Source organism: Salvelinus fontinalis, chromosome 27, assembly GCF_029448725.1.
Source record: "Salvelinus fontinalis isolate EN_2023a chromosome 27, ASM2944872v1, whole genome shotgun sequence".
Classification (NCBI taxonomy): Eukaryota; Metazoa; Chordata; class Actinopteri; order Salmoniformes; family Salmonidae; genus Salvelinus; species Salvelinus fontinalis.
The window spans coordinates 7,223,330-7,245,513 of NC_074691.1; the positions used below are offsets into that span (position 1 = coordinate 7,223,330).

General features: G+C 42.3%; 2 protein-coding genes across 3 annotated transcripts in view; one reads left to right on the forward strand and one right to left on the reverse strand.

Annotated features, from left to right (window-relative positions):
- Positions 1–2,443, forward strand: LOC129824942 (homeobox protein Nkx-2.4-like). The gene is made up of 2 exons (XM_055884514.1): positions 1–773; positions 945–2,443. Exons 1-2 carry the CDS (start codon positions 407–409, stop codon positions 1,610–1,612), a joined length of 1,035 nt encoding a protein of 344 aa, XP_055740489.1. The 5' UTR covers positions 1–406; the 3' UTR covers positions 1,613–2,443.
- A 542-nt stretch (positions 2,444–2,985) lies between these two features.
- LOC129824941 (5'-3' exoribonuclease 2-like) overlaps positions 2,986–22,184 on the reverse strand; it is a 31,221-nt gene continuing 12,022 nt past the window's right edge. For both annotated transcript variants that reach the window (XM_055884512.1, XM_055884513.1), the window contains exons 17-30: positions 21,156–21,291; positions 19,263–19,370; positions 19,054–19,143; positions 14,938–15,010; positions 14,684–14,767; positions 14,266–14,363; positions 12,621–12,700; positions 12,464–12,520; positions 11,561–11,629; positions 11,042–11,176; positions 10,252–10,370; positions 6,755–6,824; positions 3,382–3,565; positions 2,986–3,224 (exon numbers count right to left, since the gene is read on the reverse strand). In XM_055884512.1, coding sequence (XP_055740487.1) covers positions 3,162–3,224; positions 3,382–3,565; positions 6,755–6,824; positions 10,252–10,370; positions 11,042–11,176; positions 11,561–11,629; positions 12,464–12,520; positions 12,621–12,700; positions 14,266–14,363; positions 14,684–14,767; positions 14,938–15,010; positions 19,054–19,143; positions 19,263–19,370; positions 21,156–21,291 — 1,366 coding nt within the window. In that variant the 3' untranslated portion in view covers positions 2,986–3,161. The remainder of the gene's footprint in view (positions 3,225–3,381; positions 3,566–6,754; positions 6,825–10,251; positions 10,371–11,041; positions 11,177–11,560; positions 11,630–12,463; positions 12,521–12,620; positions 12,701–14,265; positions 14,364–14,683; positions 14,768–14,937; positions 15,011–19,053; positions 19,144–19,262; positions 19,371–21,155; positions 21,292–22,184) is intronic.

Here is a 22,184-nt window from a genome sequence, read left to right on the forward strand (position 1 = left end):
CCTAAACTATAGCCCATTGCCTCACTTGAAATCCGACCAAAGAATCAAAAAATATATACTTTTCGAATTAGTTCCATATCACAGGTATTTATTAAGTTGACGTTTAAACCATCTAAATGGCATCTTGCTTATCTTAACTCAAAAGTAAAATGTTCCTAAATTACCCGGTTAAAATGTCAATGCCCATTGTTGGCTTGTTTGGCTCGTTGCTCCGCCCCTCGTGTTTGTCGTAAACCTGGCGCCTGGCTAGAGTCAAGACAAGAGCGCCCAAGGCTCCCCTCCTTCTCCAAGGCGACCCATTAGAAATCTCAGACGGACTCACAAGTACTCTTGTAGGTGTCCTGCAATAGAGACACTACGGTCGGACTTGTTCCGCGTTCAGCCAAATTCACCTGCGGGCTAAACCATGTCCTTGAGCCCAAAGCACTCAACTCCTTTCTCAGTGACAGATATTTTAAGCCCGATCGAGGAGACCTACAGAAAGTTTGGAGGCATGGACAGTACAGGGAACCTCGCGTCTTCGCTGGGCGCATACCGACAAACTCAGGTGTCTCAACCAGGCATCCAGCAGCATTCCATGTGCCATAACACCGGGGTGGCGAGCACCTATCACATGCCACACAGCGTCTCCCAATTTTCCAGTGCCATTGGAGGCTACTGCAATGGGAGCATCGGGAATATGGGAGACCTCCCGTCTTACCAAGACACAATGAGAAACGGCGCAGCAGCAACTGCATGGTATAGCGCAAACACCGAACCCCGCTACCCAACAAGTAAGTTGAACAAGTAGCCTATGATGTTACTTTTAAGAAATGCAATTCGTTTTGAATAACTTAAATGTATACCACAACTTGAAATGGAGAATTGCATTGCGCACCACGATTAAATTCAAATATTTCTAACCGGTGTCTAATATTCATTTATTTAACTCTGTTCCATTAAAGTTTCTAGATTCATGGGGGCTTCCACAGGGATGAACATGACCGGGATGGGGACGTTGGCAGGGATGGATCCTACCAAATCCATGGTCACCTTACACTCTGCGCCCAGGAGAAAACGACGGGTGCTGTTCTCTCAGGCCCAGGTGTACGAGCTGGAGAGGCGCTTTAAGCAGCAGAAATACCTGTCGGCACCCGAGAGAGAACACCTGGCAAGCATGATCCACCTGACGCCGACCCAGGTAAAAATTTGGTTTCAGAACCACAGGTACAAAATGAAACGCCAAGCAAAGGACAAAGCGAACCAGCAGATTCAACAGGAGAACGGCAGTGTGTGCCCACAGCAACAGTCACCGAGGCGGGTAGCAGTCCCGGTTCTCGTGAAGGATGGCAAACCATGCCAGAACGGGTCAAGCATACCGACGTCTGGGCATCAGCAGGTGCAGCAGCAGCAGAACGTGTCCGGTGGTGCGATGACGGCATCGGGCAGTGCGGTGGTCAATCACCATAACCAGCAGGTGAATAATCCGTTATCATCCGAAGAACTGGAGGAAATGTCCCCCAGTTCCCCTATTCTACACAGCCAGATAAACATGGCTCAGACTGACGCGGGTCTCATCGAGTACACCAATAACATGGTCAGTTCAAACCTGCTTTATGGCAGAACTTGGTAAAAGGGAGAAACCTGCCATTTTATATTTTCATTCTGGAGAACACGTCAAGTGGATTTTAAGACGAACAAAAACATCGGGAAGGACAGTGGTCGTTGGTGACATGGACAACAGAAGCACCATACTTCCTTGACATTTGAGAGGTGCATAGACCACCTATTTTTAAGAAAGTCGACCGTGCGCGTTTTACTTTTGATGAAGAGTATTTGATAAAAATTTGACTCCAAGCACTCGGTGACGGTGTTAAGGGGGTGAAGTTTTATTTGTTGGAATTAAATTCTTTAAAAGGACACATTGAGGGTATCAGGCCAAAGTATTGTAATATTTCGATTAATGAACCTGAACTGTATATATAGTTAACACATTTCATGTGACAGTGATTGTTTTTAAACGATACATTTGTTCGATCATTTTTTGTAAATTACAAATGTGATTGATGCATAGCATACATATAAACAAATCACAATCCAGTTTAACTAACAATAAATCGCTTGACATGTAAGCATATCAATTTTGATGAAGACGTTGGCCTAATGCAATTACATTTGTTATTAGTTCTTATCACCCAATTATTGAACGAAAAAGAGTCAAAAAATATAAATTCCAATATTTCTTGCCGTTACAAGCAGGCCTGGTTAAGTAAACATATTTAAGCACGTAGTCTATTGCATGATAAAGTCCTAAAATGCAAGACTATTTGCAGGATATTTAAAATTGGACTGCGACTGATTTGGGCAAACAATGTAAGACAAAGATGAAAGGCGAGAATTTCCAAACTACTGTAACAACTGAGCTCAATTGTTTTTTCAAATTTTCAATAAATATAATTTGTTATTCGTGGGCTCTTTGATTTGAACATTTGAAATATAAGCAAGCAAAAATGCTAACTATTAGTGATAAAGTTGCCTACTTTATAATAATAGGGTCCGCATTAAATAAAGGGGCTTCTGTACCTGTGAAACTGGTAAAGACTGATTTATTAAAACCGGTAGGAAATGAAATATGTTTTTTGATTAGGCTATGTAATTTTGTCTCAAACAAAGCCGCTATGGAGCTTAGCAACTGCTAAGGAATTTTGAATTGACAAAAAAAAAAAAAAAACATTCGAAAATAATTAAACTATTGTCTAAAGATTTGCCATGTTCATGATTTAGGAATATTTAGTTTACATTTTTCAATGAATGCTTCACATCAGAAAGCTTATGGCGATTGTGAGAATTGATAGAGGAATTATGATTTGAAAAATGTAAGGTTTGTGATGCAAATAGCTGAATAGTTTAAATTTGGCTATTTATGAAAATTTGAAATAAAATATGAAGGTAATCTAAATTAGAGGGGTCAATATCAATGTTACAAACAAACTGACAATGACACAATTGTCTTGACTCACTTGTATTTCACAAGTTGTACAGGCATTACTCTTAAAAATTCAGTACATAAGAACATTATTGGTATTATTAAAAGAAAACATCTTAAGTAAAACAGCCTGAAAGACAAATATAGCGAAAAAAATAAAAAATCATATTCGCCTTCTGCCCATCTAAGTCTAAATTTAACTCCAATTGTATCTTCTTGCTGGGGGTGGCAAGGGGTAACTCCGTCCAGAGCTGTATCCCTGTAAAACACAGAAAGGACCAAACCGGTCAGAAGGGCTGCACAGTAAATAAAAGCATAAAGAGCAAAGACGGCAGACATTAGTGGAGTATAGTATGCATAAATTATCTGGAGGTGTCCTCCTTGTCAGGTGGACATGGTCAAAGTCATGTAGTTACCGGTTGTCCTCCACGGTCGTCTCTGCGGTCTCCTCTACGGTCATCCTGACCACGTTGCTGGTGGTAGCCCCCCTGACCCTGCCCCCCTCCATGGCCTCCTCTCTGCAGGTTCTGCTGGTAGGCAGCTCCCTGGGACTGCATCGACCGGTCCCAGCCGTGCCCACCACCACTACTATACTGCTGCCTGTGGGGGAACAAACATTACAATTAATTGTTATTTTGGATTGTAAAAATTTATGGACTGTATTCCTACATTGCAATTCGGTTCTTAACTGCCATGTTGTAAAAGATTACTAAAACTACATCACTGCCAATTTGCCTTTGATTCTAAAACGATGCAGATTCGTTCAACATGAAGTTAAAACATCTAGCTAATGAATAGTGCCGGAGACAAACCAGTATCGCAATATTTTTTCAATGGCAAAAATTAAAACACGAAGACTAAAATCTTTGGTCCTTTAAAAACCTACTGTATGTAAAATATGGTGTTCCATAGTTTGGAAAATAAATACATGTGACTGGATGACAACATAACGTTGGTTTCCAACAAAAGTTCAACCCACTTCGTGTTGTTTCCGTGTCGCGATCCTGGTATCATCCCGGCCCTACTCAAATAAACAAATCAGATTTTGTATTGAATTCCAAAGAAAGTTCAGTCTTTCCTCCTAATTGACAGCTACAAAACACATTTGCCATGCTGGACAATTTGGGCTTTAGGCCTGCATTTGTCCTATCCATTTACTCAGTCTAAATATGTCAGAGCACCTGACCAGGAGCAAAAAGAAAATATATATGTTTCAAGTTCTATTGATGCAGCCTTCAAATTGACCGTGGTGACCTAGCAACATCCCTGCTAATTGGTATAGACCTGGAGATTGAATTCATAACAGAATTTAAAAAAATAAAGGGCCACCAATTTCACATGATTGAGAGTATAAGAATATTAAATTCATGCCAGAGTGTGAAATAAACCATACATTTAAACGTGGCTTGAATCATGAACTGCATTCATCCCTGAAATGAGGACACCACATTTCCTGTGTGTGATGAGCACACAGTGGCTCTCCATGAATAACAACTCAGCAATGTGTCCATCCATAAGCCAAGCCACCGCATCAAGGTCTCATCTTATTCACTACAATAGGCCAAGGGAAAAAGTAGAAACCGTCGTAGAGGGGGCCCATCCCTCATTATTGAACCATGTCACATTCTTCCCCAATGCCAGACTTAACTGAGCACTGGAATCTGTAATCCCTCCTCAAAGTTCCTTATGAGTTGCATTTCGGGTCCCGTTCGTATAAGTAGTTAAAAGAAACTGTTTTCAATTCGCCCACTAATAACTAGTGACCTAAGGTGACAGAGAGCCACAATAGGCCTGGTAGGCCTGAAAAGTTGAACCAAAGAAGCTGATTAGTCTTTCAAGAGGTCTGGAGCCAGAAACAATGGCGGGTCTGTGCGGACACAGTGGCTGTGGTGCAGAAATGTTACCGCTGGAGCAGTATTAGTGATGCCTCATTAAGTTGGCCAAACCTCAAGAGAAATTTGTTTAGCACTCCCAAATTCTTAATTCATCTCTAAGCCCCCCCATGGTGCAGCCCAGTGGGCTCAACTAATATAGGAAGGCCTGTCATCTAACTGGACATTAAGTGTGACTCCGTAGTCACCACTAAACCACTGGAATATTTTCTACTAACCACATACAGTAGCTGTCAAAAGTTTGGACACACCTACACATTCAAGGGTTTTTCTTTATTATTACCATTTTCTACAAAGTAGAATAGTGAATACATCAAAACTATGAAACAATTGGACTCATGTAGTAACCAAAACAAAGTGTTAAACAAATCAAAATATATTTTAGATTCTTCAAAGTAGCCATCCTTTGCCTTGACAGTTTTGCACACTTGGCATTCTCTCAACCAGCTTCACCTGGAATGCTTTTCCAACAGTCTTGAAGGAGTTCCCACATATGCTGGCTGCTTTTCCTTCACTCTGCAGTCCAACTTATCCCAAACCATCTCAATTGGGATGAGGTCAGGTGATTGTGAAGGCCAGGTCATCTCATGCAGCACTCCATCACCCTCCTTCTTGGTCAAATAGCCTATACACAGCCTGGAGGTGTGTTTTGGGTCATTGTTCTGTTGTAAAATTAAATGACAGTCCCACTAAGCGCAAACCAGATGGGATGGCATATCGCTGCAAAATGCTGTGGCAGCCATGCTGGTTAAGTGTGCCTTGATTTCTAAGTAAATCACTGAGCGTCACCAGCAAAGCACCTCCTCCTCCATGCGTCACAGTGGGAACCATACGTGCGGAGAGCATCCATTCACCTGTGTCACAAAGCCACGGCAGTTGGAACCAAAAATCTAATTTGGACTCATCAGACCAAAGGACAGATGTCCACCGGTCTAATGTCCATTGCTCGTGTTTCTTGGCCCAAGCAAGTCTCTTCTTCTTATTGGTGTCCTTCAGTAGTGGTTTCATTGCAGCAATTCGACCATAAAGGCCTGATTCAGTCTTCTCTGAACAGTCGAGGTTGAGATGTCTGTTACTTGAACTCTGAAGCATTTAATTATTTGGGCTGCAATTTCTGAGGCTGGTACCTAAAGAACTTATCCTCTGCAGCAGAGGTAACTCTGGGTCTTACTTTCCTGTGGCGGTCCTCATGAAAGCCAGTTTCATCATTACGCTTGATGGTTTTTGCGACTGCACTTCAAGAAACTTTCAAAGTTGACTGACCTTGAGGTCTTAAACTAATGATGGACTGTCGTTTCTCTTTGCTTATTTGAGCTGTTCTTGCCATAATATGAACTTGGTCTTTTACCAAATAGGGCTCTCTTCTGTATACCTTGATAGGCTCAAAACGCATTGAGGAAAGAAAATCCACAAATTAACTTTGAACAAGGCACACCTGTTAATTGAAATGCATTCCAGGTGACTACCTCATGAAGCTGGTTTTGAGAATGCCAAGTGTGCAAAGCTGTCATTAAGGCAAAGGGTGGCTACTTTGAAGAATCTCAAATATATTTAGATTTGTTTAACACTTTTTTGGTTACTACACGATTCCATGTGTGTTATTCCTAGTTGATGTCTTCATTATTCTACAATGTAGAAAAAAGTAAAAATAAAAACCCTCGACTGAGTAGGTGTCCAAACTTTTGACTGGTACTGTATATTACACTAAACCTCATATGTAATAATAATAAAATAAAAAAAAGTACTACCATGGTTAATTTCCTACGCTGCAGTGGGGGCTTTGGAGAAATACTACAACATCAGTTTGTAAAGTGTATATATAAATGCCACTGCCCAGGATGAAAGGCCTTGTGAATACACGCCTATGTATTAAAAGCAGACAATGCCGTAGACTCACCTTGGATATTGCTGTACAGGGTTAGGGTTGAATGGGGGAGGTGCCCCTAGAAGACCCTGCTGCCTGGAATCTGTGACAAAAGAGAGACATTCAGAAAGTGGTTCTGGGGAACCAATGTCCCTAACACGCTACTAACCTATCGAGAGCGACACACCCTTTTAAAAACAGCAATACTTAAGGTGTACCTACCTAAGAATTTGGTTCTGATGAGTTGCCATCAGTGTCACTTTTATACACCTCAGTACATATTGCATAGATAAAACCAGCTAGGAGACTTCTGTATAGTGAAAATGCTAGTTTGACACAAAGTGAGATTCCAAGGAATCCATTCCAAAGCAATCCCTTCGAGTGAAAGTTAAATCTGTTGCATGCAATGTTTGCGAATCAAAACGGAAACTCGGGTTTAGCATACAGAAGACTGTGTGTAAAAAATGTATTCAAGTTAATTAACCCAGTTCACTTCAGCCTTAACCTCAATATGAAACCCATAGATTTCAATCTAAAAACAGATCAAAAGAAAGTCACAATGATAAAATTAAGTCCATTCAAGCACTAAACCACAATAGGATTTGAGGTGGGGGGGGAAAGAGAGAAAAAAATGCTGCATTTGCATTTCTCGTCTCCAGCAAAATGAAATAAGCATTCAGCGGGCAGCATTGTGGATGACTCAAGTACCCCTGGTTCCATCGCGGCGAGCCCCTTCACAAAGCCACACTTTTTAAAAAGTAGCGAGAGCGGCTTCTTCCAGATCCGCTGTTGCCAAGGCAATGACCAGCTGCAAGCCCTGGACTTGTTTGTTTATAGGGGCAGGCCTGGTGAGTGGCTGAGACGGGAGGAGAGGGGGCGGGGTGAAATGAAAAGAACTTCAGCAAAGAAAAGCCAGTCATTTACAAACCTGGATTGGAGGTTGGTGTTAAAAATGTTTGATAGGAGGGGATAGGATATCTGTGGAAATAAGCGTTTGGCCGGCTGGCACAACGAAAGTTTCACTTTGAGGCCAATGCGCAATGTTATGGGGAGAGAGTTTAATGTGGTCTGAGATGGCCAAGAGAATATGGACTGGTTAGCCTGACTTGCGGGGTGGAGTAAAATTGACCACAAGAGATGTTTGTCAAGTGATTGAAAATTCTACAGATAAGAACTACGTACAATTGAAACATACTAACAACGCATAACGGTTTGTCCAAACAAAGTGATTAGGTTGGATCTGTGGACTTGTAAATCTTGACAGTTAATAATCTTGTGGACCAACAACCTTATTGAGGACCACCCACTCTGGCCCCAATTATACTCCGGTAACATTGTCATCCGTCTTCTGTCCTGATGACCGGCAGTCAGTCAAAGGAGGAAATTACAATTTAGACACCTGTCCATCTCCTTAATTAACAAAGATCTAAAACTCTAGAGCTCCAAGCCATGTGACACAAAAGACAACAAACGATTACGCCTAAAATCCCCCAGTACACTTCACATTCCCTGTATTAACCCAAGGGATAAAAACTAGCTCAAACCGACTCCCTTTTTCCTTCCAACAGTTGGTAATGTTCGATGCCTAGACCTTTCGGCCTGAAACTAGAATCAACTGAATTCCATGAGAATGCCTTAAAAGTGCAACTTCTAATAATGCCGTGACAAAGTTGCTAGTACAACGTGACTGGACATCAGAAGACTAATGGCCACCGGCGGTGTCTCCCCGTTGGGTCATTACACAGCAGCTGTTTTCATTAGGCCCAACAAAACCCCGCAGCATGTTTCAGAAGCAGCCGGTTGACACATCACCGCAGGAGGTAGTGGCACGCTGAAAGGGGAAGTTAACTTTGGTTTCAACCCTCTCCAGTCTACCACACATCCAATCAAATGGGATCGTCCCAGAAGGCTTTTATCAGAGGGGCCAGTGTGTCCAGAAGCACTCGACAATCTCATTACCACCCGCAGTCTCCCAGTGCAGCCAGCACCACTAATCAGTAAACAGCGACACAGGAGCCACCCCGAACCCAACACAAAAGGCCCCGACCTGACCAGGGTGATTACTGACAACCTAGTGGATCCTCCCTGAGAGAGACAGTTCACAGCAACAAAAGCCTTTGAGCGCTGAGCTACCTACTGTCCCAGAGTTGTCACATTTTGTAGTCTCGTCTCAATAACTTGTCTGGCTAATTGTGCTGTTGGGACCGATGTCGTCTCACACCATATATAGACTAGTTCATCTGTGCATCCTTTTATAAATTGGTTGACTAAAACGGCTAGATTATCTTATGGATGGAATGGGAATATATACACACACATTTACAATTATTTGATGTAATTTTCCCTCTTACTGACTTAAAGCTGCAATGTCACTTTTGGGGCAATCCGACCAAATTCAAATAGAAAATGTGAGTTATGGATTTAATTCTCATTGAAAACAAGTTATAGATCTGTCACTCATTGAAAGACTAAAAAGAGGCAGATCTGTTTTCTACGTGCGCAATCTCCATGTTTCCTGTTCTTAAGTTCAAATGGAGTCTTTTGTACACCAGCTTCAAACAGCAAAAAAAAAAAAAAGTTATTGAAAAAATATTTGTGTCGTTGGTTATTCAAGACAAGCGTCAAAGGGACAGTATACTAAAATTAAGCAGTTACATTTTATTATTCCTTGTATCGAGTTGTATCGTCAGGACTAGAAGGCCATGAATTTAAAAATCCCACCGTTACATAAAGTGACAATTTGAAGAGAAACAGGCCCACAATCACAGATGGGCCAGCGTATTAACCCTGATTGCCTTAATCAAAATAACTAATATAGAAAGAAAGAGGATGAAGTCCGTCCTACGCTGCTAATTGGCAAGTTTACCATCAGGGATGAACAGCAGAGGCCAAGGGAGGCTGCCGCAATCCGAAGAAACCAAAAGCCTTATTTGCATCAAGTGCCACTGGAATAGCCTCTGCTCCCCCACAAGCTATCAGCAGCCAGATGAGATTATTCATCAACTTGCAAATGGGAACATCAAAGTCAAATTGGAGAACTGAGCCGGCGTCCCAAATGGCTCACTATTCCCTGTATAGCGTACTACCGTTGAGCAGAGCCCTGCTATCAGAGGAGCATGGGGCTGAGACCGGGGCCTGGGGACAACCAGGAGCCTCTGATTAGGGGCTAGGAGACCGAGAGAGAACGGCCCCCTCCAGATTACGCCATTCCAACTCCCCAGTGTTGAACAAAAGGGCCATTTAATTGTATAATATATAGTTATTTTTATTCTTAGAAGAAGAGGTACAATATGTCAGCCGAGGACAAAGGAAGTGAAATGTAGCAGCAAGTAAGAAAGTTAAAAAAAACGGCTTTTCAGATCTGAGATTACTGTCCATCTTCGCTAGCTTTTCTATCTTCTATTTCAGATAGTTACTACTCGACACCTGCATTGATCACGTAAAGACTTGTATTATTTTTTTAAAATGGGAGATGCAGTGATTGCGTTTGTCTAAGGCCTGACTGTGTGTGTGTGTGTAAGAGGACTTACGTGAGAAGTGACCACCACCACTGTGGGGGGGCCTGCTGTAGTTCCCCTGGTGGTAGTTGCCAGGGGGTGGAGCGTTGCTGTACTGCCCACCTCCCTGCTGCTGTCGGTTAATGCTGTGACTGAAAACATGCAGCGTAAGTGACAGATATTAAATCATCAGCTATAGGCTGTTCCTTAAGCCCCAGCTGCCAGTCAAATAGCTGACTACTGACCCTAATGTGGCCGGCTACTTCATCGAGTAACGCTTCAGATGCCTACACGTACATTTTTATATATTATAGCTGCTAATACTAACCATTTGCTGTCACATCAACACAAGCAAACTGGGAGAAAAAAAAACTAATTTATGCCAGGTTTTCTTAATTACCAGTCTCTGAACACCTGCCCATTTGGCCCCATCAAGGAAAATAACTGTTTAAATTACAGAATTAAGGATTTGGTGGACAAAAACATTTCTGAATATATCATGTTTCTTTGGCAGCATGCATAATTCATTCCTGAACATGCTACAGTCCAGAATCAGCCAGATGTTCAATTACCCAGGTTCCTTAAAGAGGCAATCCGGGATTGGTACATCCATTTTTGGACTTTCCATGAGCTTGGTTCAACTGTATTTACTTTGTAAACAATGTAACAGGAAACAAACAGCCTTCTGTGAATGTCTGACTAAGTTAAAGAGCTTAGATATCATATATCAAAGGGTGACCATTGAAGGGATATCATACAAGTTGGCCTGGCTGCAAGTCTAAAAATGGTCAATGCTGTCTAGTCTGAAGAGACGTGCACGTACCCCAGGGCCCTGAAGGCTGACTGGTCCAGATGGACCTGCTGCCGGTTGGAGTTGAAGCCCAGTTGGGGCCTCCAGTTACCCCTACCACGGTTACCCCTCTCCCAGTCTCCAGGCTTCAGCACCTTGGCAGGAATCCTGAGAGACAAGGAGCCATTTTATTTCCCCCCCACAAAACAGTAACAAACAGAACATAAAACACAACACTGTCATAAAGAGCTCCATGATCCACCAAAAATGAAAAAGACAATGAATACACTATGACTTTGTCAAAGGGGACAGGGAGACATGAGTGACGAATGAGAAATATACTGGATGGCGTTCTTTAAAATCAGACGTGGTGTACAAATTCAATTGAGATCCATTTTAAGGTGTAGCAATAGGTATTTTGATAACATTTAAGATAAATAACATTGTTCTTTAAGCAATGTATCTAAGCACATACAGAAGGTGTAAGATAATATACAGCTCTGACTCAATGGGAACATGTTAATGATAAAACAATGCATTGTAATAACTTACTTTGCTCCATGAAGAATGACAGCCTTGAACACAAAGGTCTCTCCAAACTGTGGGTCCTTATATTTCACTCTGCCGAGACAAAAAAGGAATTTACAACAATTCATTTGATGAATAATTGAATTTGAGAGTTTAAAAAAAAAACAGTACTTGAGCAGTATTAAGCCTTAGTGAAGACGGAACAAATAATATTTTACAATAACATCCTGGTTAATTCAGATGGATTCCCTTAAAAGTTTCCATTTCGGTAAAACTCCAGGCAAAGCAGACTCCAAGCCTTGCATTGGCAAAGAATTTAATAACCATCCTGTTCCAAGGAGAAATAGCGAGCCAAGGCGTTTTAAATCGGGTACTCCAGCGCTGGTCGTAGAAAATGGCATCAATTCTGTTTTTTGACATCAGCCTTGCTCTACTTCCAGTGTGAATGAGGGAGGCCATGTCCCAAAAGGCACCCGAATCCCTATATCTGGTCTAAAGTAGTGGACTACATATGGAATAGGGTGCCATTTGGGACGCAAACCCACTGAGAATAAGGGAGTCTCAGCTCCTCTTAGAAGCTGACCCCCAGAGGGCCGAGCAGGTCGTTACAGCCAAGGACTTTTTATTTATTTATTATTATTATTATTTTTTTTAAATCGTGCGGCAAATGAGCATTTGAAGTCGACCACTGAAGGAAAACTTGAAATTTGTTCCAGACAGAAGATGAAGATGACCTTAAATTTCTCCTCCTGGTCAAGGTCAATCACATAACGTTAAGCAGTAATGTGAACTTACAACTATCGCTCTGAGGATTGTTAACTGGCCCTTCAGGTGAACATTTGTAGGAAATTCAGTCTTTGTACAAACGTGCACGTGTCCCAACTGGGAAGACCAACTGGTGTGACAAAGGTAAAAGACCACCCTTACCCAATGGCACTGTTCTGTGCAATGTCCCGTAGCATGGGGATGGGAGACGCCACTGGCCTAAGAACAAAAGCGGTTTCAAATAAGTTAGCCATGATTCTCTCCAGAGAAGGATGAATAATGTATCGAAAAGAGTGTTGAGAAAATAGATGTTCCTTACTTATCTGGTAGGATAGGGTCTCCGTCAAGATTTAATATACCTTGAATTCCATGGCATAGTTCAGCTGGCATCTCGGTGCCCTGAGGTAAACGGACATAATATTACTTCAAGTTCATTTTAATGTAATGGTTTATGTATTTAGCCAGGATAGTCCAGTCAGTAATTGCCACTGTTTTCAAGGGAGTTCTTAATACTTCTACTACATAAATAAACTCAGTCAACTGTGGTTTTGTCAGCAAACTTAAAGATGTGTAAATATTTGTATGAGCATAACAAGATTCAACAACAGACAAACTGAACAAGTTCCACAGACATGTGGCTAACAGAAATGGAATAATGTGTCCCTGAACAAAGCGCGGGTCAAAATCAAAAAGTAACAGTCAATATTCTGTTGTGGCCACCAGCTGCATTAAGTACCGCAGTGCATCTCCTCATGTACTGCACCATATTTGCCAGTCCCTAGCCCTCACCCTTCAATCTAACAGGTCCCAGACGTGCTCAATGGGATTGAGATCTGGGCTCTTCGCTTGCCATGGCAGAACTGACATTCCTGTCTTGCAGGAAATCCCGCACAGAACGAGCAGTATGGCTGGTGGCATTGTCATGCTGGAGAGTCATGTCAGGATGAGCCTGCAGGAAGGGTACCACATGAGGGAGGAGGATGTCTTCCCTGTAACGCACAGCGTTGAGATTGCCTGCAATGACAACAAGTGCAGTCCGATGATGCTGTGACACCGCCCCCAGACCATGACGAACCCTCCACCTCCAAATCGATCCCGCTCCAGAGTACAGGCCTCGGTGTAAAGCTCATTCCTTCGACAATGAACGTGAATCCGGCCATCACCCATGGTGAGACAAAACCGAGACTCGTCAGCGAAGAGCAATTTTTGCCAGTCCTGTCTGGTCCAGCGAGAGTGGGTTTGTGCCCATTGGCGACAGTGTTGCCAGTAATGTCTGGTGAGGACCTGCCTTACAACAGGCCTACAAGCCCTCAGTCCAGCCTCTCTCAGCCTATTGTGGACAGTCTGAGCACTGATGGAGGGATTGTGCGTTCCTGGTGTAACTCGGGCAGTTGTTGCCCTCCTGTACCTGTCCCGCAGGTGTGATGTTCGGATGTACCGATCCTGTGCAGGTGTTGTTACACGTGGTCTGCCACGGCGAGGACGATCAGCTGTCCGTCTTGTCTCCCCCTGTAGCGCTGTCTTAGGCGCCTCACAGTACGGACATTGCAATTTATTGCCCTGACCATATCTGCAGTCCTCATGCCTCCTTGCAGCATGCCTAAGGCACATTCACGCAGATGAGCAGGGACCCTGGGCATCTTTCTTTTGGTGTTTTTCAGAGTTAGTAGAAAGGCCTCTTTAGTGTCCTAAGTTTTCATAACTGTGACCTTAATTGCCTACCGTCTAAGCTGTTAGTGTCTTAATGAGCATTCCACAGGTGCATGTTCATTAATTGTTTATGGTTCATTGAACAAGCATGGGAAACACTGTTAAAACCCTTTACAATGAAGATCTGTGAAGTTATTTGGATTTTTACGAATTATCTTTGAAAGACAGGGTCCTGAAAAAGGTACTTTTCTTTTTTTACTGAGTATATTAGGATGGGTTGATCAAATTGCAGGGATGCTGCTTTCTTGCCATACCTCGTGAGATTCTCCACGGTACAGTTCCTGGATGAAGTCACAGATAGAATGGGACTTCGCCACAAACATCATATCACTGCCAAGGCTGTTCCTCTTGTCTGAAACAAGAGTGAACACATCAGCTGACTAAGTCAATATTCAAAAGGATCCCTGTAAGGAAGTACTTTACATATTAAACCTATTGATCGGCACTGACAACTGTCATTCAAGAAGACATTGCTTCCTGTGTTCAATTGGTAAACTTCACACATGGAATACTTCAGTAACAAAGTAGTGTTACACATTCGTCTTCAAGGAGTGGTTTTCACACTTCAAATATTTCATGAATAAAGTACTGCGACTACCACTGTTAAAACATTCATATTCTGAAGGAGTGGTTTACAATGGTGGCTTGAAGTTAAAGAATCCCATTACTCACTTTCCTCTGGAGAGAGGTTTGGGTAGACTTCAGCCAGGGCTGCCCTGAGCCGGCGCTCATCCACGAAGGGCAGCAATGCAACGCCTACACACAAAGGTGAAAACACATTCAATCGATTGCATTTCAGTGTTCTTTTTACATTAGCAGTAGTGCTTGGGTGTTAGCCGTTCGAAACGCAGAAGAGCAAGCAAAGCACACTGACCTGCATTCAGTGCCATGCCATGGTGTTCAGGTCAATTCATCTGTTGACTTACCTTGCCAAGCATACTTCTTTCCATTCAAGTCAATGGCAAAGTCGTCAGGGTAGAAATCAATGATTGAGGACTCCTGTTGGAGAACGAGTGTCAGGTTGGGGAATCAGTGACTAACAGAAGCAGCGTAGCAACTAATATGATCGCAACATTGGTCACACTTTATTATTTGGATAGTACACCACACAGACAATATAATTTACAGTGAGCTGCAAACGTATTGGGACTGTACTTTCTAAAAAACTAGGCAAGTCAGTTAAGAGACATATTTCCCGCACTAACTTTAAACATCAGCTATCTGAGCAGCTAACCGATCGCTGCAGCTGTACATAGCCCATCTGTAAATAGCCCACCCAATCTACCTACCTCATCCCCATATTGTTTTTATTTACTTTTCTGCTCTTCTGCACACCAGTATCACTACTTGAACATCTGCTCATCTATCACTCCAGTGTTAATCTGCTAAATTGTAATTACGTCGCTACTATGGCATATTTATTGACTTACCTCACGCCATTTGCACACACTGTATATAAAACTCTTTATTCTATTGTGTTATTGAGTGTACGCTTGTTTATTCCATGTGTAACTGTGTTTGCTTCATCTTGACCAGGTCGCAGTTGTAAATGAGAACTTGTTCTCAACTAGCCTACCTGATTAAATATAAGGTGAAAAAAAAAAGAGAACATATTCTTATTTACAATGGACGGCCTACCCAAGCCAAACCAATTGTGCGCCGCCCTATGGGACTCCCAATCATGGCCGGATGTGATACAGCCTGGATCATGAAACTGCAGCACTTTGGATTTGAAATTATAAAAAATATTTCTAAACACTTCTACATTACCATAATTACACATGGTCCTGAATTAATCATGAAAAATGGTGATACCCAAGACATGCTAACCTCTCACCATTACAATAAAGCCCCACAGTGGTGTCATAATACTCTCAGACAAGGTAACTTTGACATTTTTTGGGGGGGTATGATTCAATAAATACACCAAAATATGTAGACACCCCTTCAAATGAGTGGATTCGACTATTTCAGCCATACCCGTTGCTGACAGGTGTATAGAAATCAAGCACACAGCCAAGCAATCTCCAAAGACAAACATTGGCAGTAGAATGGCCTCACTGAAGAGCTCAGTGACTTTCAACGTGGCACCGACATAGGAAGTCACTTCGTCAAATTTCTGCCCTGCTAGAGCTGCCCTCATCAAGTGTAAGTGCTGTTATTGTGAAGTGGAAATGTCTAGGAGCAACAACGGCTCAGCCGTTTAGTGGTAGGCCACACAAGCTCATAGAAGAGAACCGCCAAGGGCTGAAGAGTGTAAAAATCATCCTCGGTCGCAACCCTCACTACTGGAAGCAACGTCAGCACAAGACCTGTTCGTCGGGAGCTTCATGAAATGGGTTTCCATGCTGAGCAGCTGCACACAAGCCTAAGATCACCATGCGCAATGCCAAGCGTCAGCTAGAGTAGTGTAAAGCTCACCGCCATTGGACTCCGGAGCAGTAGAAACTCATTCTCTGAAGTGATAAATCACACTCCACCACATGGCAGTCCAACGGACGAATCTGGGTTTGGCAGATGCCAGAAGAACACTACCTGCCCCAACACAGAGGAATAAAGGTCTGGGGCTGTTTTTCATGGTTCAGGCTAGGCCTCAGGGAAGGGAAATCCTAACGCTACAGCATACAATGACATTGTAAATGATTCTGTGCTTCCATCTTGGTGGTAACAGTTTGGGGAAGGCCCTTTCCTGTTTCAGCAATGACCTTGTGCATAAAGCAAGGTTCATACAGAAATAGTTATTTGAAATCGGTGTGGAAGAACTTGACTGGCCTGCACAGAGCCCCAACCTCAAACACCTTTGGGATGAATCGGAACGCCGACTGCAAGCCAGGCCTAACCGTCCAACATCAGTGCCCGACCTCACTAATGCTTGTGGCTTAGTACATCGCAGCAATGCACAAATACACTATGACTAACTTTCCCACTCATTCCCGATTCATCCGTAATCATGGTAGCATCCACATTAATGTAGAAGTGTTTAACATTTATTCTTATTTACAATAAAAGTACTCCAAAATTACACAATACATTACACAGTGTATATACAGTTGAAGAGAGGAAGTTTACATTCACTTAGGTTGGAGTCATTAAAACTCGTTTTTCAACCACTCCACAAATGTATTGTTAACAAACTATTGTTTTGGCAAGTCGGTTAGGACATCTACTTTGTGCATGACACAAGTAATTTTTCCAACAATTGTTTACAGACAGATTATTTCACTGTATCACAATTCCAGTGGGTCAGAAGTTTACCTTTAAACAGCTTGGAAAATTCCAGAAAATTATGTCATGGCTTTAGAAGCTTCTGACAGGCTAATTGACATAATTTGAGTCAATTGGAGGTGTACCTGTGGATGTATTTCAAGGCCTACCTTCAAACTCAGTGCCAATTTGCTTGACATCATGGAAAATCAAAAGAAATCAGCCAAGACCTCAGAAAAACAATTGTAGACCTCAACAAGTCTGGTTCATCCTTGGGAGCAATTTCCAAATGCCTGAACGTAGCACGTTCATCTGTACAAACAATAGTACGCAAGTATAAACACCATGGGACCACGCAGTCGTCATACCGCTCAGGAAGGAGACGGGTTCTGTCTCCTAGAGATGAATGTACTTTGGTGCGAAAAGTGAAAATCAGTCCCAGAACAGCAAAGGACCTTGTGAAGATGCTGGATGAAACAGGTACAAAAGTATGTATATCCACAGCAAAACGAGTCCTATATAGATAACCTGAAAGGCCGCTCAGCAAGGAAGAAGCCACTGCTCCAAAACCACCATAAAAAAAGCCAGACTTTGGTTTGCAACTACACATGGGGACAAAGATTGTACTTTTTGGAGGAATGTCCTCTGGTCTGATAAAACAAAAATAGAACTGTTTGGCCATAATGACCACCTTTGTGTTTGGAGGAAAAGGGGGGAGGCTTGCAAACCGAAGAACACCATCCCAACTGTGAAGCACGGTGGTGGCAGCATCATGTTGTGGGGGTACTTTGCTGCAGGAGAGACTGGTGCACTTCAAAGTAGATGGCCTCATGATGGGAAAATTGTGGATATATTGAAGGAAGATCTCAAGACATCAGTCAGGAAGTTAAAGCTTGGTCACAAATGGGTCTTCAAAATGGACAATGACCCCAAGCATACTTCCAAAGTTGTGGCAAAATGGCTTAAGGACAATTAAGTCAAGGTATTAGAGTGGTCATCACAAAGCCCTGACCTCAACCCCAATAGAACATTTGTTGGCAGAACTGAAAAAGTGTGTGCGAGCAAGGAGGCCTACAAACCTGACTCAGTTACACCAGCTCTGTCAGGAGGAATGGACCAAAATTCACCCAACTTATTGTGGGAAGCTTGTGGAAGGCTACCCGAAACGTTTGACCCAAGTTAAACCATTTAATGGCAATGCTACCAAATACTAATCGAGTGTATGGAAACTTCTGACACACTGGGAATGTGATGAAAGAAATTATTCTCTACTATTTTTCTGACATTTCCCATTCTTAAAATAAAGTGGTGATCCTAACTGACCTAAGACAGGGAATTTTTACTGGGATTAAAAACTGGTTTTAAACGTATTTGGCTAAGGTGTATGTAAACTTTCGACTTCAACTGTACCATAAATTTGTATTGGGCCCAATATACTCTGAAACAACCAAAACAAACAGCATATGCATCCAACAAATGTGTCTCGTCACAAGCTTGATGTAGTCATTGCGTGCTGGAAATATGAGAGCAAATACATTAAAATAGTTTAAGTGAGTTTGTCCCAATACTTTGTCCCCTAAAATGGGGGGGGCAGACATTAACTGTTCACCTGATATGGATGAAAATACCCTCAAATTAAAGCGGACAGTCTGCACTTTAGTGTAGCATTACAAATCCAAAGCGCTGGAGTACAGAGCCAAAAACAACTAAAATGTGTCACTGTTCCAATAGTTTGAGCTCACTGTATATTTATGGTCTCCTATATGTGATCTACAGATGCGTACACTATCAACAATAACATTTTATGCTGAAAAGGTGTAACATCAAGTGAAACTTACTGGATTGCTCATGAGTGACCGCCATGTTTCGGGCAGGAAGTTCCCACTGGCGGCAGGGAAAACACCCATAAGCTGCTCCAGGGGCTTGAACTGAAACACACAGCGACAACAGACTAGAACACGCCACACAAAACATGACAGGCTTAAACCAGGGGAAGACTGAAGTGGAATGACAGGGGAAAAAAATCCTGCGGTCAGTCCATTCTTACCGGCTTGGTCCCAAGCTCGAAGTCGGTGAACATGCCTTTGATGTTTTTGAAGTCTGAGGCAAACGGGGCGTAGTGGAACGGGAAGTACCACTTCCAGGATGCGCACCCCTATCAAAAGCAACAGAAACAGTTAATGAGACAGCCCGGAAAAATAATCCTCCAATACCTCACCAACTCCACTGACAGTGGACTAATTAGATGACTGGCTAACTGGGGTCCAATCCCCGCAGATTTTTTACTTATCTTTTATTTATTTGTGTAAATCTTCATTTGCGGAAATGGCAATTCAACAGTAAAATACATGGGCATCCTTTCTTAGTAGGCTAAGTGTGAATAAATTCCATTTAATTATATAACCTACATGACACTAATCTAGGTGACATTTGCCAGTGAGTATGACTGACATTTAAATCTTATAAGATTGCATACTCAGGGAAAAATGGAAAATGGAAGTAGTAGAGGTTGCTAAACCATGAAGTTCAATCAGGGTAAGGAAGGAATGGTGGAAAGGGCTTGGAAATGGGACATCCGTGAACATGTCCCAAAAACACTTTCCTATACCAGCTTAGTACCTCTTCACTTACTAACAAAATGAACACTGAAATACATGTCATCCAATATGTAATGTATTTTCATATTTATATATACACACACATATTAGGCAGAGGTGGTAAAAAATATTAACCCAAAGAATCCAACCCTGAAACGCTTATCCTCGGGCTAGTGAATGACCATCACCGGCGGGCTGGTTAGAATGCTCTTCTCGTAGAGAACGAGGTCCCCTAATCATTTCAACAGTCTTCACATCAGACTTGGCAAAACTAATTTAAAAACACGGACAAGTCTATTATGAAAGATAACTCATTCAAATAACAAAAAAGGTGGCCCACTTTGCCAACACAGAATAAGAATGCCTGAGTCGGACAAAGACAGCCAAATACCCATGTTCAAATATTTACATATCCCTAGAACATATACATAATCAAATTCCCAGGCACATATCAGATGTTTTTAAACGAACAACGTGACAAATCAAGGTAACGCCATGTTATGCAGAGCGATCCTACTAATAAAAAATAAAAATGGGTGTGAGCTTTAGCTTTGTGATTTGGCTTCCGACTAACCCGTTCCGTTTTCCTGCAGCGTTTGGCAACACGTGTGCACGCATCATAACTCCAGTGGCACAACCAACCCGGTGAATGTCTGGCGGAAACTAAGAGACACGTCTCCATCAATGGAGGGCCTGGGTAATGAATACATTCAGGCCGTCCCCCGGGACTGCTGTTGATTGCCGAGCATGTGGTGTCAACACAAGGGCCTTGCATGCACAGGGCTCACAATTACCTTGGACAAATCCCTAAACGCCAGTCTGATTTAGACTAGGATCTTCTGGAGAGAACCGACACCTAATTATTACATTTTAAGTTAAAGATCAAGATCTGCATCTACAGCTAACATTTAAAGCGATCGTCCGTTTTTTTTTTGGGGGGGGGGGGGGGGGGGGGGGGGGGGGTCGTTCGGTGACAAAGCAAACAGTAGCGAGGACAGCTTGAGCCATCAGATACTGAACAAACATCTCCAGAGAATACTCCGTAATCCCCTGAGACCTGAAATTATGGTCTGAAGTGTACATTTTCAAAGAGAGAGAAAAAAAGAGAAAGAAAGTCACATTTTTATTTAATACTGCTCTATTATCAGTAAAATAATTGACCATTGAAAGATGACCCATCCAATTTGACCAGGCCTTGGGGTTTTTAAAGCCCATTCTGAGAGGGCCCGTTATGAGGTTAGTTCTCAGCTGTGCATGTTAGGCTTTTAAAGTAAGGCCTTGTGAATGTGACTCGGCATCCCGTGCATACGACAAATAAACGTTGATTTGAGTTAGTGTTGTACCTGGTAGTAGTATCTCAGGACCCAGCAGAGACCCTCCACGTAGGACATGACCACCTTCTTGCGAAAATCATCGTCAGTCGCGTCAACGTCAAACTTGGTCTTGTAGTATCGCTGCTTCCAGCCATCCTCCCACAATCTAACACAGGGACAGTCGTATTCATTTCCCCATTCATGCACATGGAGAGGTGTTCATGTTCTATTGCGGGGGTAGGCAACTAGATCCAGCCACGGGATGTTTGTCAGGGCGCCGGAACATAATTATAATCATTTTAGGGCTGCGCCCCAAAAAATTAATCTTGGTCAACCGAGAGTCATCTGTTCTTTCGGCCAATCGATTCTTAAACATTGAGAGAGAGAGAGAGAGAGAGAAAGAGAGACATATACACACACTATGTTTGAATAAAATCCACTATCTGTAGGCTGAGCTTTTCTGCTTTAAGCACTACGATAAAAATGAAGATCCATTTCTAAAAATAGGAAGCCAGAGATCAATTTAGCCTAACCTGAAAAAAAAGATAACTTTTCCCGACCCTCCTCCTTCCACTGACCTTTGCTGCCGTTACGCTCCTGACTTTGCCAGTAATAGGCTACACCAGCGATCAGCAACCTTCTCATTTTGGAGTGCCAATTTACTCTACAATTTCTACTGATCTGCATGCCAGTTATGATTTTCATATGCACATTTTTCATTTATAATAAAGTCTTTATATCTCAAAATAAAGGTAATGCGTTTCATCAAAATTCTAAATGAAAATTAAACAAATCTAAAAGTAACTTGCAAAAATAACCTACATAAAAACCAACAAATCAAAACATTGCAGCCTACAGGAAGAAAATATCCTGATGAATATGAATATCCTAGAAATCACATTGGCTACACATGGCCTGTCTGCAAGGAACTTGAAACATTGCATTAACTATTGCACTAACTGGGTCCTGCATTAACTATTGCACTAACTGGGTCCTGCATTAACTATTGCACTAACTGGGTCCTGCATTAACTATTGCACTAACTGGGTCCTGCATTAA

What these genes read in the sequence shown, in the direction of transcription:
- LOC129824942 (XM_055884514.1), top strand. Translation starts at nt 407, where the DNA reads ATGTCCTTGAGCCCAAAGCACTCAACTCCTTTCTCAGTGACAGATATT. An exon ending in CGAACCCCGCTACCCAACAA is followed by an intron (nt 774 to 944) that starts GTAAGTTGAACA and finishes GTTCCATTAAAG; the next exon opens with TTTCTAGATTCATGGGGGCT.